This window comes from Dromiciops gliroides, chromosome 5 (genome assembly GCF_019393635.1).
Source record: "Dromiciops gliroides isolate mDroGli1 chromosome 5, mDroGli1.pri, whole genome shotgun sequence".
Classification (NCBI taxonomy): domain Eukaryota; kingdom Metazoa; phylum Chordata; class Mammalia; order Microbiotheria; family Microbiotheriidae; genus Dromiciops; species Dromiciops gliroides.
This window is the reverse complement of record NC_057865.1, coordinates 296,026,699-296,041,063: the sequence shown is the minus strand read 5'-3', so window position 1 is coordinate 296,041,063 and position 14,365 is coordinate 296,026,699. Positions and strand designations below refer to the sequence as shown.

General features: G+C 51.8%; 1 protein-coding gene across 1 annotated transcript; it reads left to right on the top strand.

The window, feature by feature from the left end:
* The first annotated feature begins 6,389 nt into the window (after positions 1–6,389).
* On the top strand, positions 6,390–12,079 carry LOC122729075 (vegetative cell wall protein gp1-like). Its single transcript, XM_043967736.1, has 4 exons — positions 6,390–6,504; positions 8,273–8,557; positions 8,745–8,929; positions 10,637–12,079. Exons 1-4 carry the CDS (start codon positions 6,390–6,392, stop codon positions 11,138–11,140), a joined length of 1,089 nt encoding a protein of 362 aa, XP_043823671.1. The 3' UTR covers positions 11,141–12,079.
* The last annotated feature ends 2,286 nt before the right edge of the window (positions 12,080–14,365 follow it).

Below are 14,365 nucleotides of genomic sequence, written 5' to 3'. Positions count from 1 at the left end.
ACCATCTTGTCCAAGTCGTATTGAAGAGGTGAGACTGGTTTGGGGCAGGGGATGGTGGGAGCCATGTCAATCTTCTCATCATCCCAGGGCACCCTTCCTCTGGGCCCTATTCCTGGGGTTCCCCTACTTTCTGCCTGCCTGAATGCTATACATCTCCCATTGCCCACCTCTTCCAGGAAGCTTTCCATTCCCACAAAAGTCCCCAGAGAGCTCTTGAGCTGCTGCTGGGTACAGTCTCGGGCCAAGCTCTATGGACAATGGCTCTAACCTCTAGGTATTCTTCACTCAAATGTGTTTTTTTCTGTGTATATGGTGAGGCTGAACTCTTGTAGGTCACCTACAGGGCAATGAAAAGGCACTTGGTGAGTGGGAGCAGACTGAAGCCCATTAACAACCAGGAATTTTGTAAGTGGAGGAAAGAATGTCATCAGCAGACTACATGGGCAGGAAAAGAGGTGGGCTGGTTACTGCCCTGCTCTGTGGTTCCCTATTGTCTATCAATAAAAAACAATTTGGGCCCCAGAACTACCAGGCAAGATTCTATGGCACATCAGTAAAGGGTTGTTTTATGGGCACTTACAAAGGAAAGAAGCAATCACTAAGAGCCAGCACAGGTTCGTGGAGAACAGGTCATGCCAAATGAATCTCATTGTTTCTTAGATGGAGTTACTAGACTGGAAAAACTGGTCACTGCCATAGACTCATGATTCTTGGATTTTACCAAAGCACTAAAAAGCCTCCTATGATAACCTTGGCAACAAAATAAAGAAGTGGGCAGACAGCTGACCCAAGCAGGCTTCTTCACCTGGTTAAGTGGGTTAGAGTCAACCTGGGAATGGGTCTCTAGTGGAGTACCCCAGGTATCTGACCTTGGCCCCTGGTTATTTAGCACTTCAAAAGATTTCCTGAGATCTTGAGCTCTCAATGGCTTTCCCAGTGGAGGACAAACAATGCTGGCTTTGAGTTTGAGCCCAGGGAGGGACTGATAGTGTGTTTGTTGTCTTGAGTCCAGTCTGGCTGAACTCATTGGGGTTCCATTGAATTGGCTGGTCTGCCCAGTACGTGGCCTCTCTTGGGGAAGTACTCATATAGATGTCCTAGTCATGAGTCCTTGTGGTATTGAAGCAAGCTCTAGCCCCACCATGATTAGCATCACTACTATCTTCATCATCATCACAGAGCCTTCTACCACCATCACCATCTGCATCAACAGTCAGGTGGCACGGATAAGAGAGCATTGGACTTGGAGTCAGGGAGCCCTGAGTTTGAATTTTGCCTCAGACACTACTAATCGTGGGACCTGTTTCCTCATCTCTAAAATGGGATTAGTAATAGCACCTACCTCCGGGGTCTGTTGTAAAGGTCAAATGAAATAAAATGTGAAGGACTTGGCAAATCTTAACACAGTCTATCAATGTGAGCCAGTAGTAATGAATAATAAGAGCTAAAATTTATATAGCACCGACTATATGCCAAGCACTGTGCTAAGTACATTACAATTATTATCTCATTTGAGCCTCACAACAACCCTAGGAGGTAGGTGCTATTATTATCATCCCTCCCTCCATTTTACAGATAAGGAAACTGAGGTTAAGTGATTTGTCCAGTGTTACACAGATAGTAAATGTCTGAGGCTGGATTTGAACTCAGGTCTTTCTGACTGAAGGCCCAGACCTCTATCTACTTTGCCACCTAGCCAGTAGTATTATCATTACTCCTTGCATCATTATCATCTTCATCATTGCTGCCATTGTCAGAATCAGTAACAATAATCATACTCAACCTATTTCCAAGTAGATGAAGAATACCCAGCCTATGATGTTCAGTTGAACTACCCCAGTTGGCTTTATTCTAGACTCTCCATAGAGGTAGCTAGAGGGTGCCACAGCACACAGAACTCCTTGGCTGTGAATTAGTAAGACCTGGTACTTACTGTTGTGTGACCCTGGACAAGTCACTGAACCCCTGTCAGCTTCAGTTCCCTCATCTGTAAAGTGGGCATAATAAATAATAGCACTTGCCTCACAGGCTTGTCACAAGATCAGGTGTGATAAGATTGGTGACATGCATAGCACAGCACCTGGCACATAGAAGGTACTTGGTCAATATTGATTCTCCTCCCTCTGCCCCTGACTATCCTGGACAAACACTGTGATAAATATGATTTGTGAAATATATTGCTTGAGCAGCTAGGTGGTGCTATAGTAGATAAAGCACTGGCCCTAGATTCAGGAGGACCTGAGTTCAAATTCGGCCTCAGACACTTGACACTTACTAGCTGTGTGACCCTGGGCAAGTCACTTAACCCTCATTGCCTGGCAAAAACAAAAGAAAAGAAAAGAAAAGAAAAGAAAAGAAAAGAAAGTAAGAAAAGAAATATATTGCTTGATAGGACTGTACTAAGGATCACTTAAACTAAGTGGTCCTGGTAGCCACAACCAAGGAGAAACAGACTATCCTTTTCTTCTGACCTTGTGATGAATGTGTAAATGACCGAAGCTCCTGATTGGCAGAGGCTCCCAGCCTCCTGCAATAGTTAACCCCAATTCTTGGGGTCCTCACTTACTAACTCAAACGCTCCTCCAGTGTCTGGTCCTGATAAGGAAACTCTCTCACCCATGTCTGCTATTGATAAATGAGTGACTTGGAGAATTTCCCTTCCATATCTGAGTCTGATGAGAAATGATCCCTTCCCATATATTTGTAAGTACCCATCCATTACCTGTTTTCAACCAGGCCCATCTTTAAAGTATAAGAAGGGGGTAGCTAGGTGGTGCAGTGGATACATCACTGGCCCTGAAGTCAGATACTTACTGACTGTGTGACCCTAGGCAAGTCACTTAACCCCGATTGCCTTGAATATCTGGGGATATCTCCACACAGATGGCTCTGGAGGAGAGAGTGAGGTTGGTGACCTTGCACAGCCCTCCCTCACTTAAATCTAGTTCAGTACAAGTTATGACATTACCTCCATGTCATAGTCCTCTTTGGGAATGAAGGACAAACAACAACAAACAAACAATAAGGTATAAGATCTTCCTGCTCAGACCCCATTCTAAGCATATCTCCCTCCCTCACATGAGTGACCTTTGCCCCTGGGTGGATGTGTCCAAATTCCTGTCTGTGTCATCATAGAGTGTGTGCTTCTATGTGGTGTGTGTGTGTGTGTGTGTGTGTGTGTGTGTGTGTGTGTGTGTGTGTGAGGGGAGGCTTGCTTGCTGAGCTGCAGAGTAATAAAGCCCATGCTTGTACTAACAAGGACCAATTTTTTGTCAATCCTCGCACCTGGGGCTTTGCTCTACTATGAGCTGTGAGGCCAAATAAAGCAGACACACAGTTTAACAATGAGGTGGGTACAGAACTGGGCAGTAAGAAAGGGTGGGCTAGATGGCATTTGGGAAATTGAGAAGTGCTGTGATGAATTTCGAGCTGCTCCCTTATCATAATCTTAGCCAGCACGGATATAGCTCTTTAATGCTTGTGGAGAACTTTACAAATATTGTCTCAACAACTCTGTGAGGAAGGTGCTACTATGATCCCCATTTTACAGTTGAGGAAACTGAGGCAGACATGGGGTGAAGTGACTTACCCAAGGTCACACAGTTAGTAAATGTCTGAGGCCAGATTGGATCTCAGATCTTCTTGACTCCAGGCTCAGCCCTCTATGGATTGTCTAGAACAAAGCCAACTAACTGTGATCTGAATCACGGCCTAGACATTCTTCATCTGCTTGGGAATAGTTTGAATGTTATTATTTTTGTTAATTTTAAAAAATAGTTTTCTTTATTTTGTTAAATATTTTCCAATTACATGTAAAATGTTTTTTGTTTCAATTTCTCTTCCTCCCCCCTTGCCTTGAGAAGGCAAGCAACTTAATATCGATTATACATGTGAAAGTCATATAAAACATATTTCCACATTAGCCATGTTGAGTGTTATTGTTATAATAGTAATATAGTATATAGTAATATATTTAGTATATAGTAAGTAGCTAGTTAATATATGGTGGTAATATACTCAGGATATAGTAATATATTTAGTATATAGTAAGTAGCTAGTTAATATATGGTGGTAATATACTCAGGATATAGTAATATATTTAGTATATAGTAAGTAGCTAGTTAATATATGGTGGTAATATACTCAGGATATAGGAATATAGTAACTAGTTAGTATTTAGTAATATAATATATAGGAATATACTTAGTATCTAGTATGTAACTAGTTAGTATATAGTAACAGAGTTTATAGTATAGTTACTATCTAGTTTATGTCAATATATATCATTACTGAGTCTGACGATGGAAATAATGAAGATGTTGACAATGGAACCATCATCCCTTGCTACTCATGTTCTGTGTACCAGGTAAGGCTCTGTTCACCCTCTGGAGAATCTGCTTTGCAGTAGTTCCCAGGGTGCCAGTGAGAGCTTCCTTCCTTTCCAGGCTGATGACCACCCTTCCTCCTTCCCCCCATTGTTTAGGACTGGCTGCCTCGTGCCACAACTATCTGTTTCCTTGTGGTGCAATGCCATCACCAGGTCCATCTTTGTCTCCTTGGCACCTGGAGCAGCTCTTGCATGTAGCAGGCACTCAGTGGCCACATGTTGTAGCAAATGATGGATGATTGTCCCCCAAATACCTGTTGGATGTAAAGAAGCCATGCTGCATCAGATGATGAGAGAAGTGGCAAGAAGACTTTGATAAGAAGACTTTTATATAAAATGCACCCATTTTATAGATGAGGAGACTGAAGATGGGAGATGTGAAGTCACTTGCCTGAGTTCATATCTGGCTTTAGAGCTTACTACCTGGACAGGTCACTTGCTGGCCTTAGTTTCCGTATTTGTAAAATGGATATCATCATAGTACCTACTTCATAGATCATTTGTGAGACTCAAATGAGATAACCAATATAAAGTACTAGACAAATGTGAGTTATTGGAATTTGCAAAGCACTTTTTTTTTTCCTGGTGGGGAAACGAGGGTTAAGTGACTTGCCCAGGGTCACACAGCTAGTAAGTGTCAAGTGTCTGAGGCTGGATTTGAACTCAGGTCATCCTGAATCCAGGGCTGATGCTTTATCCATTGTGCCACCTAGCTGCCCCATAAAGCACTTTTAACAGACTTTCTCAAACTCTTTCTCCCTTTTCTCCTTCTTTTTCCTCTTTCTGTTTCTGTCTCCCTCTGTCTATCTGTCTCTCTGTGTCTCTGTCTCTCACACAGACACAGACACAGACACATACACAGAGTCTGCAGCAAGGTATGAACTCAGGTCTTCTGGACAGTCCAATACTCCACTGTGCCACCTAGCTACCTACTTTAAAAGTGTTATCATTATTCTTGTTGGTCCTTCATTCTCAGAGAGGACATGGAGGTGATGTCATGACTTGCACTGAATTGGATTTAAGTGAGAGAGGACTGTGCAACCTCACTCTCTCTTCCAGAGTCATCTGGGTCTAGTGGCAAGACTTACATCAGGACAACTGGAGATGGCCCCAGATGTTCAAGGCAATTGGGGTTAAGTGACTTGCCCAGGGTCACACAGTCAGTAAGTATTTGAGGTGAGATTTGAACTCAGGTCCTCCTGACTTCAGGGCCAGTGCTGTATCCACTGCATCACGCAGCTGCCTATCACTAGTCTTAATAAAGGCTTGTTGGATTGGATTGGGTCTTTTCTGAAGGATTTATGGAAAGGTGTGGCCCAGAAGGACCCAGCATGGGCTGACGGATCTGCCTTCTGCTTTCAAGGCTAGGGGCAAGGTGTGGTGGCAGTGAGTGTGGCTGGATGGGCAGGCCTGCAGCAATGACAGCCTTTGTATGACTTCTGAGGACCCTGTGGAGGTGCCCAGCCGACTCTCTTGAAGTTCTCTAATCCAGGAACTCAGATTGGCAGTCTATTTGGAGCCACCTGAAGGAGGCAGTCTTCCCCTTCAAACTTGGGGGATCCCTGAAGGCAAGTCTGTGGGGTTCCTCAGATTAGGGTTCCCCTTGTTGCTTCCTCTCCTTATGAGGACTTCCCTAGGGCCATCTTTCCTCCCTCAAACAGGGGCTGACTCCTGCTTACAGCCAGGGCTTCCATTGGCCTCTGCCCCCTCTCCTGGTGGGGGCTGCCTTAGGGTTGTTCTCCCCTGGCCCCCTTTCCCTCCCAAGGCTAGGAGCTCCATCTCCTCCTCTCTCTGCCCTCTCCTCTCTTTGGGTGTTCTCAGGTTGGAGGGTGGCGGCTCTCCATCAGTGCTGACTAACTGGCTGACTGATTAGTTAGAGAGAAGGGCTATGGCCTCTGGGAGCCAACAGCTTAAGACAGACAGAGACAGCAGAAGACTCCCAGAGCCACAGGGCACACCTTTGTAGTGGAGGCAGGTGGGAAAATGGTGGGAACGTGGGCCCATGAGTGACCTATCCATGCCCACAGATCCCCAGCCTAGCAGTGCACCTCGGGCTCAGCCTCTCCTCCCCCTTCCCCCTGTGGCTTCAAGAGCAGGGCTGGGCGTGTGGAGGCAGAGTGGGGCAGTGCCCAGCTGGGAGCCTCCCCTTCGTGTCTCAGGGCACGTTCCTCAGGCAGGAGGAGGGAGGGAGGCAAGGAGGGAGGGAGGGAAGGAGGGAGGGAGGGAAGGATGGAGGGTTAGGTGTGCCTTGGCCCTTGTAGGGAGACCACAGTGGGAAACCCTGACCACAGAAGGGACACTAGGCAGTGTCCTCATTCTGGGACACTGACACCTTGGGCCAAGCTTCAAGCTTCCTGCCCACTTGAGAGGTCCAGATGCTGGACAGAGCACGTCCGATATGCCAGTGACCAGAGCTTGGTGCCTTGGCTTTTTGAAGCCCTAGCACCCTGACCCCTTAGACCTATCCTAAATCCCCAGATCTGCCTCCTCCCAGCAAAACTCCAACCCCTGGTCCTGGCTCCCTGAAACCCCAAGCTCTGCTGCCCTGAATCTCCATCCAACCCCGAAAGCTCTCTGTTCCAAGTCTCAAACCCCATTCCTCTCTGACTCACCAACTCAGCAATTCCACTCACCCACCCCTAGCCTTGAGCCCCAATTCTCCAGTCTCAGGCCCCTCCAACAGCTGGATCTGGATGTGCCCCTGGCTCCCTAGGCCTTCTCAGCTGTGGACCTTCAATGGAGGCACAGACAAGGGGGGAGTCTGGCCCAGCCAAGAGACCTCACAGTCATGATTGTGGCTCCCCTCATTACCCAAAAATGAGAGACTGGCCAGTCTCCAGGGGCTTCCCAGCAAGGAATGGGATTCCTGGTGCTCAGCTGGGAAGCACCCTCCTAAATAGTGATTTAGCTTAACCCATTGTTTGGGTAAGGGTCCTTCCTGCTGAGCCCAAGAACCTAGGACAGGTCTGGACAAGCCCCCGGGGCTTGGATCCCTTGGCTCCAGGAACCTCTGATTACACCTTATGTCCAGTGATAGGAGAAGATCCTGGTTCCATATGGGATGAGGAGGATGCAATTAGCCCCTAGTGAGGGTGAGGTCTCTTGGGGCTGGGGCAGTCAAGGCAACCTTCCTGGAGGAGGCTATAGCTGAGGTCCCGAGGGAGGGTATTTGAGTTCATGAATCTTTCCAGGTTTTTCTGGGATCATCCTGTTTGTCATTTCCTATAGCACAATAGCATTCCACTACAATCGTGTACCACAGCTTCTTCAGCCATTCCCCAATTGATGGACATTCCCTTGATTCCCAATTCTTAGCCACCCCAGAGAGCTGCTGTAAATATTTTTGGTACAATTCTTCCCACCCTTTTTCTCTTTTTCATGATTCCTATTGCTGTTTCCCGAGGGAGGGTATTTGAGGATGGAGCTAGCACTATATGAGAAATTGCAGGGACAGAGAAGCACAGGGAATTATCGGATGTCCAGTGTAAAGTTGCCGTAGAGATCGTGATGGGAAAACCGAGGCACACCCGAGGGGAGACATGACAGCTCCAAGGTGCCTCCAGTGTAGCTCAAGGGGTTCAAATTTGAACTCAGATCTTTTAGCTCTTGCCCTGTACTACACGACATCTTCTGATCACTGCCAAGAAAGAGCCTGGTGTGTCTGGGGCTCCCTATAATCAGCCAGTCCTCCCGATGGCCCTTCCAGTGGCCAGAAGCCAAGAGAGCCCAGGGTCTGGCTACCCTCGCCCACCTGAGGGCCCCTTTCTCAGGCCCCTCGCCACTGGGGCTCGGAGAGCTGTGGGGGCGGGGAGGGCCAAGGGGGTGGAGAGCCGTCCAGCCCCGCCCCGGCCCGAAGGGGAATATTTAACCTGAGAAGAAGCTGAGCTCTGCCCGGCTCCAGCAGAGCAGCTCAGGACAGCCGGTCCCGCGGACAGCTGACAGGCAGCGGACAGCCGACAGGCTCCCAGACGGCCGACCACAACTGCGCCCACATCCATCCCGCGGCCCCCGAGCGGCCCTCCACACCGCCCCGGACGGCCCCGACCCCTGAGCCTCTGAGCACCCCACTTTTCTCCCCCTCCCCCCGTTCACCCAGAAGGACAGACGGACCCTCGTGCAAACAGGCGGACCGACAGAGCGCCCCTCCGAGGCCCACAGCTCCCGCTTCAGGTTGGGGGCGGGAAGGCAGAGAGCGGGGCGTGGGGGGAGAGGTCCTGAGAACCAGGGCGGGGGAGGGGCGTGGGGGGTGGGGTCTGGAGGAAGCAGGCCCGGGCGCGGAGGGTGGAAGGTCCGAGGGGGCAGAGGCCCCGGGGCCTCAAGGCCTGGGGGTCCCTAGGAACTGCCTTCATCCCTTCAGCTCTAGTTCCGCCCCGCCGAAGCCCGCGGAACCCCCGCAGAAGCCCGCAGAAGCCCCGCGCAGCCCCAGCCTGCCATGGGTTGGCTCCTACCTGTCACCCTCGGTTGCATCAGCCTCCTGAGCCTCCCGCTCCCGAGAGCGCTGTCCCGGCGCCTGGGACCTCACCCGCTGCTGGCCCGGCCCAGGTGAGTGCGACGTGGCCCCCTCGGGGCCCAGGGTCCGCCCCCTCGGGCCCGTCACCCTTTCTCTCACGCAAACCGGCCGCCTGCCCTCTCCCGTCCCAGACCCCGACTTCTACAAGAGCCCACAAACCCACCCTTGTTTCCGCCACTTTTTCCCACCAAAGAACCCCTCCTTCAGGGTCCCAGATCACCTCCAGGGGTCCAGATCCCAGACCCTGGTTCAGAGCCCCTTAAACTCATTCAGAGCCAGGCCCCCTCTGATCCATGGACCCTTGGGTTCCCTATTCAGTTCTTTGGGGGCTGGGGGCGGGCCCAGCTAAAGCTTGGGAATGGGGTTCTCTTCCGCAGCACACACAGGGTTAATGGCTGGTCAGTCCACCAGGGGGCGCTGTCGGCTGGTCTCCCAGAGACGCCTGGGCCCAGGTGGGAGAAAGAGGTGACAGCTAGGACTGGGAGCTCGGGGACCAGGAGCTGAGAACTGGCCTTGGACAGGCCAGCATCACCAGGAGGGAGCCTAAGGGAATCAAAGTAGTAATAATAGCTAGCATTTCTAAAGAGCTTTAAGGGATCACATTTGAGCCTCAAAACAAGCCTGGGAAGTAGCTGATATTAATTCCATGTTACAGAGAGGGAAACTGAGGCAGACAGAGGTTAAGTGACTTGCCCAGGGTCCCATGATTAGTAAGTGTATGAATCAGGATTTGAATCCAGGGCTTCCCCACTGAAGGTCTAGCACTCTACGCAGGACACTGCCCAACTGTCTCTAGCCACCTGGATCTGCAAGGGAGCTCCGAGGCCATCTCATGCAACCTCCTCATTTGACAAATGAGGCCCAGTGGCAGATCACAGTCAGAGACGTGCTCCAGTTGCAGAGTGCCCTGTCTATGGTAGCACACTGCCCCAACTCCTAAAGGAGAGCAATCCTCCCAGCCAGGGACCCCCCCCCCCAAACTCCTGCCAGCTAACCCAGAGTCAGACCGTCTGAACCTAGAGATCTGAGGATATGTGGGCTCTCCCCAGCCCTTTCTCACCCTGGAGCTCAGGGCCCAAGTCCCCCAGGGCCCCCTTCTGACTGAAGGGTGAGGTAGGAGCAGGAGAGCTTTTGCCTTAACATTTTCAAAGCACGGTTCTCACAATAGCCCAAGAAGGACCCCTGAGACATAATGGGCCTGCTTTACAAGGGAGGAGACTGAGGCCCTGAGAGGGACAGCAGTCACAGAACTAGCGAAGGGTCAGAGCTAGGGTTGGCTCCTGGATCCTCTGAAAGGCTGGCACTCTTTCCTCTGGACTGACGTGACCTCTGATATGGAGGTCACAAGGAGGAGGGCAGTCTGTAGAGAGGAGGTCATGGGCCCTGAGCCCAGGAGTCCCAGGCACTCTGTGGGGAGGCTGTAGATGCAGGTGGGCAGGAAGAAGGCTGAAGCTCAGGTGGCAGCTGCCCAGCACTCAGGCCTGGGTGGGGTCACTGCCGCCGTCAGCCACATTCCAGGGAGCAGTGACCCATAGAGGCCTGGGAGTTGCCCTTTGCCCAGGATAGATGAGGGTTAATGGACCATGTGACCCTGATGACTGTGCCCAGGATGGGTTGCCGGGGACTGTGGTCTTCCCCTGGCAGTGTCCCCAGGGCCAGAAGGCATCCCCAGCAGGTAGCCTGGAGGTGTGAGGGGGCTTAGGGGCTCAAGTTCACTGTCGCTATTCTTTCCTCTGCAGGGATCCCCCAGATGGACTATACGCCCAAGACCTCGAGTCCCGGGCTGTGATGAATGTGGCTCTGGTGGGCCAGCCAGGCTCCCATCTGGGACCCCTTGTGCATCGCCCTCAACACCGACTCCATCTGCGACACCCCCATGGAAGGCTCCCAGGCCGCAAGGGCAAGGGCCGGGGCCGGGGCCGCAGGCACACCCGGCGCCACCACGCCCAGCTCATGAGAGTAGGCTGTGTGCTAAGCACCTGTCAAGTGCAGAATCTCAGCCACCGCCTGAGGCAGCTCATGGGACAGTCAGGGAGGCAGGATTCAGCCCCCATGAACCCCAGGAGTCCCCACAGTTATGGCTGAGCAACCAACCATGCCCCTACAGCCCCACCAAGACCCCAGAGCCCACCACAGGGTCCCCCTATGTCAGGGACCTACTTTCTAGCTGTGTGACCCTGGCCAAGTCACTGTCCTCCCTGAGGTTTGAGCTTCCTCATGAATCAAATGGGGATGAGCATTAATACTGACACAAGTCACCTCGTTGGGGTATTGGGAGGAAGTGCTTTGGAAACCTTAAACCCCAAGAAAAATGGGATTTATTTTGTTATTGTTGTTTGTTAGTAACATTGTCGGGCTCTGACCCAGATGGGAACCCAAACCCATGCCCCAACCTGTACCAGACCAAGGTCTCCTCCCACACTTCACTCTCCGACTGGGCGCTTTAAAAGTCTTTGAGTTCAGCCCTCATTTTACAGATGGGGAGACTGAGACCCAGTCTCCATAACCCCTGAGGAGGCTTTCTATTGGGGCTTGGGAAGTTCCCTCTAACCCCAGGGAGATGTTCAGGAGCCCTTAACCTGGAGGAAGATGTTCAGGGTCCCCTCCCTCTGGGGAGACACCCCTTAAGCCCCAAGGAGACTCCCTGGTTCTCTTGCCCTTGAAAACCTGACAACTGTCTCATGACTCAAGGACTAAGCAGAGGGGACATACTGAGGCACTGGGGAGCTGTCCAGAACCCTTCCAATCTGGGAGGGCTATGTCAGGGGCCTCCCCAATTCTAGGAAAGATGCCATCCCCTCTCAAACACCTAAGACTCTTTAACCCTGATGGAGGGAGATACTGGGGGTCCCCCTCACCCCAGGATGCTACCTGGGGGATGCCTAGGACCCCCAACACAGGCCCACAGCCTCCTTGATTTCACGAAGATAGCCAGGAATCCCCTCACCTCCCTGGAGAGAGGGAGGAGATGCCTAGGAATCTCTCAGCACCAAGGGCCTTGCCCAGAACCTTCTAGGGCCCAATGGGTCTCTCATCCCCTTGAGCAGCATTCCCAGGTGCTTCCAGGTCCCTCCTGCCTAGCTGGGGGCGTGGGTGGAGAATGGGACTCCTGGGGTCAGCTGGAAAGGCATAAATTATTCTTTGTAGATGCATATTCAACTAAAGCTAGCTTTGTGCATTCATGCCTGTGCCAGTGTATGTGTGTGTGTGCCCTAGGGGAGAGGGGACCCACTGCTGCCACCCCACACCCCACCCACCCATAAGGAGGAAGGGGTAGGAGCAAGTGAGGCAGAAGGCTTGACTAGAAGTCCCGAAGTCCCGCCCCAGCCTCACACCACCAGTGGGAGCTCTGCCCGTCCCACTAGCACACTCACTGACGGACATGCTGAGCCAGCCCCCCTTAAAACTCCACTAAACTGGGGACAAATCCTAACCCTAAGGGGAGCGTTGCTGCCTCCCAGAGGCCACAAGAGGAGTAGCAGGAGACCCTGGTCCAGGGAGGAAAGAGGAAAGGGTTCCCCACAACCCTCTCTGAGCTTCAGAGCCCAAGCCAGGGGACATTCCTGAAGGCTTGCAGCTTCTCCTGCGGGTGGAGAGTCAGAGGCTGCCCTCGGGCCTAGGCCTCCTGGGGCAAAGGTGGCATGACGGGACTGGGAGTTCTGAGGGAGCACCCTCCTCTGTAAGGCCTGGAAGCTGGATCCCAAATCCAAGGCCTGTATTCCCCTCCCCACAAATCCCTGGATTATGTCTAAGGACACAACCCGACTGAGCTAAGGGGGCCATGGTTCAGTGGAACCAGATTAATTTGGAGTCAGGGAACCTGGCTGCTTTTCTCTGGGCTTGGGGTGAGTATTTGGCCAAGGCCTAGGCCTGACGACGGCTGCATCAGTGGATGGACTAGGAGGTATCCCGGGGCTTTGATGAGTAAACTGGGGAGAGGGGAGAACATGGCAAGAATAGAACCACTTGGAGGCAGAAACTGAAACTGGGGGAGAGGGGAAGGCAGCTCTCTGGAGGGGCAGACCCCAAGTGTGGCACCTCCAAGGCTTCAGGTCCATGTGCTTTCCCTACAGGCCCACGTGGGCTTTTATAAGCATTTGCGGGGCACTGCCTTAACACATGAAGGAGATCCCAAAGCATGGACCCTGGAGGGTGGAGAGGGAGCTCACAGGGCCAGGGCTAGAGCTGGGGAGCCTGAGGCTCCACAGCTAGGAGAGCCCCTTGAGCCTATCATTTCATGCAGGAGGAAATTGAGGCTGTCGGGATTGCTATGGCCCATAGGAGTCTTTGAGGCCCAGCCCTGACAGGTTAGGGGGGCCTTAACTTTTCCCTACCTATGGCTCAGCCCTGAGCAGGGCGGTGTCTCTGCTCTATTCCAGTTCCTTGGCCCCCTCTTCTTTAAGTATCAGTCTGGGACCTTTCAGCTGCCCCATTATACTGTTGACCTCCCCTCATGCTCCCAGATTTCTTTTTTCCGGGCCAATGAGGGTTAAGTGACTTGCCCAGGGTTACACAACTAGTAAGTGTCAAGTGTCTGAGGTCAGATTTGAACTCAGGTCCTCCTGAATCCGGGGCCAATGCTTTACCCACTGCGCTGCCTGGCTGCCCCCTCCCAGATTTTTTTCCAGACAAATTGATCCCTAATCTTGCTTCCCCCACCCTCCACCTGTGAAGTTTTTTTGGAACACAAACATGAATAGCCCACATTCATTCCTGTTCATTTTCACAAACATTCTATTGAGGTCTTCCCAGGATTTCAGAGCAGGAGGGACGGCCACAGTCAGTCAGCCTAATCTGGCTGGGAAAAAGAATCCTGCCCACCACACGCTGGCCAAAGGGTGGCGCAGCCTTGGCTTACGTGAGGAGCACCCTTTGTGATTCAAGGCAGCGGCTCAGCCCTGATTCTGAAGAAGCTCTCCCCAACACCCACCCGAGCTTGGCCTCTGGCTGCTTCCTCCCATTCTTGCAGCTCTGCCCTTTCTGTCAGTCTAAGCCCAGCTCCACATGACAGCCTGTGGGGCTTCTCCTCTCCTCTGCCAGGCAAATGTCCCCATTTCCTTTAGCTGGTCCTCACCTGTCATGAGCCGAGGCCCCTTCCCATCAAACTTTCCCTCTTCTGGCTGAAACTGGGGGGCCCAGAATTTGGCCAATGGAATCACTGCTGACCCTGGCCATCCGCCAAGGCTCCTCCCTGAGTCTTCTCTTTTCCCTCTACCCACCCATCTGGTGACCTCATTGGCTCCCACCATCTCAACCACCATCAACGTGCAGACAAGTCTCGGATTTATTTGTGCAGCCCTAAGCTCTCTGTCTCCAACTGGATGTTTCATAGCTACCTTCAATTCAACACACCACAAACTGAACTCATTATCCGTCCCCCTCCCCTCTCCCCAGCTTCCCTATGATTATCAAAAGCACTGCCATCCTCCCAAGTCTCCTGGGCTCGAAACCTATGTGGCATCCCCCCT

Bases quoted from the DNA above. Each gene is read 5' to 3' on its own strand.
- LOC122729075 (XM_043967736.1), top strand. From the start codon at position 6,390: ATGAGTGACCTATCCATGCCCACAGATCCCCAGCCTAGCAGTGCACCT. The intron at 6,505-8,272 runs GTGGGGCAGTGC...GAAGAAGCTGAG, and splicing joins GCTGGGCGTGTGGAGGCAGA to CTCTGCCCGGCTCCAGCAGA. The intron at 8,930-10,636 runs GTGAGTGCGACG...TTTCCTCTGCAG, and splicing joins CCGCTGCTGGCCCGGCCCAG to GGATCCCCCAGATGGACTAT.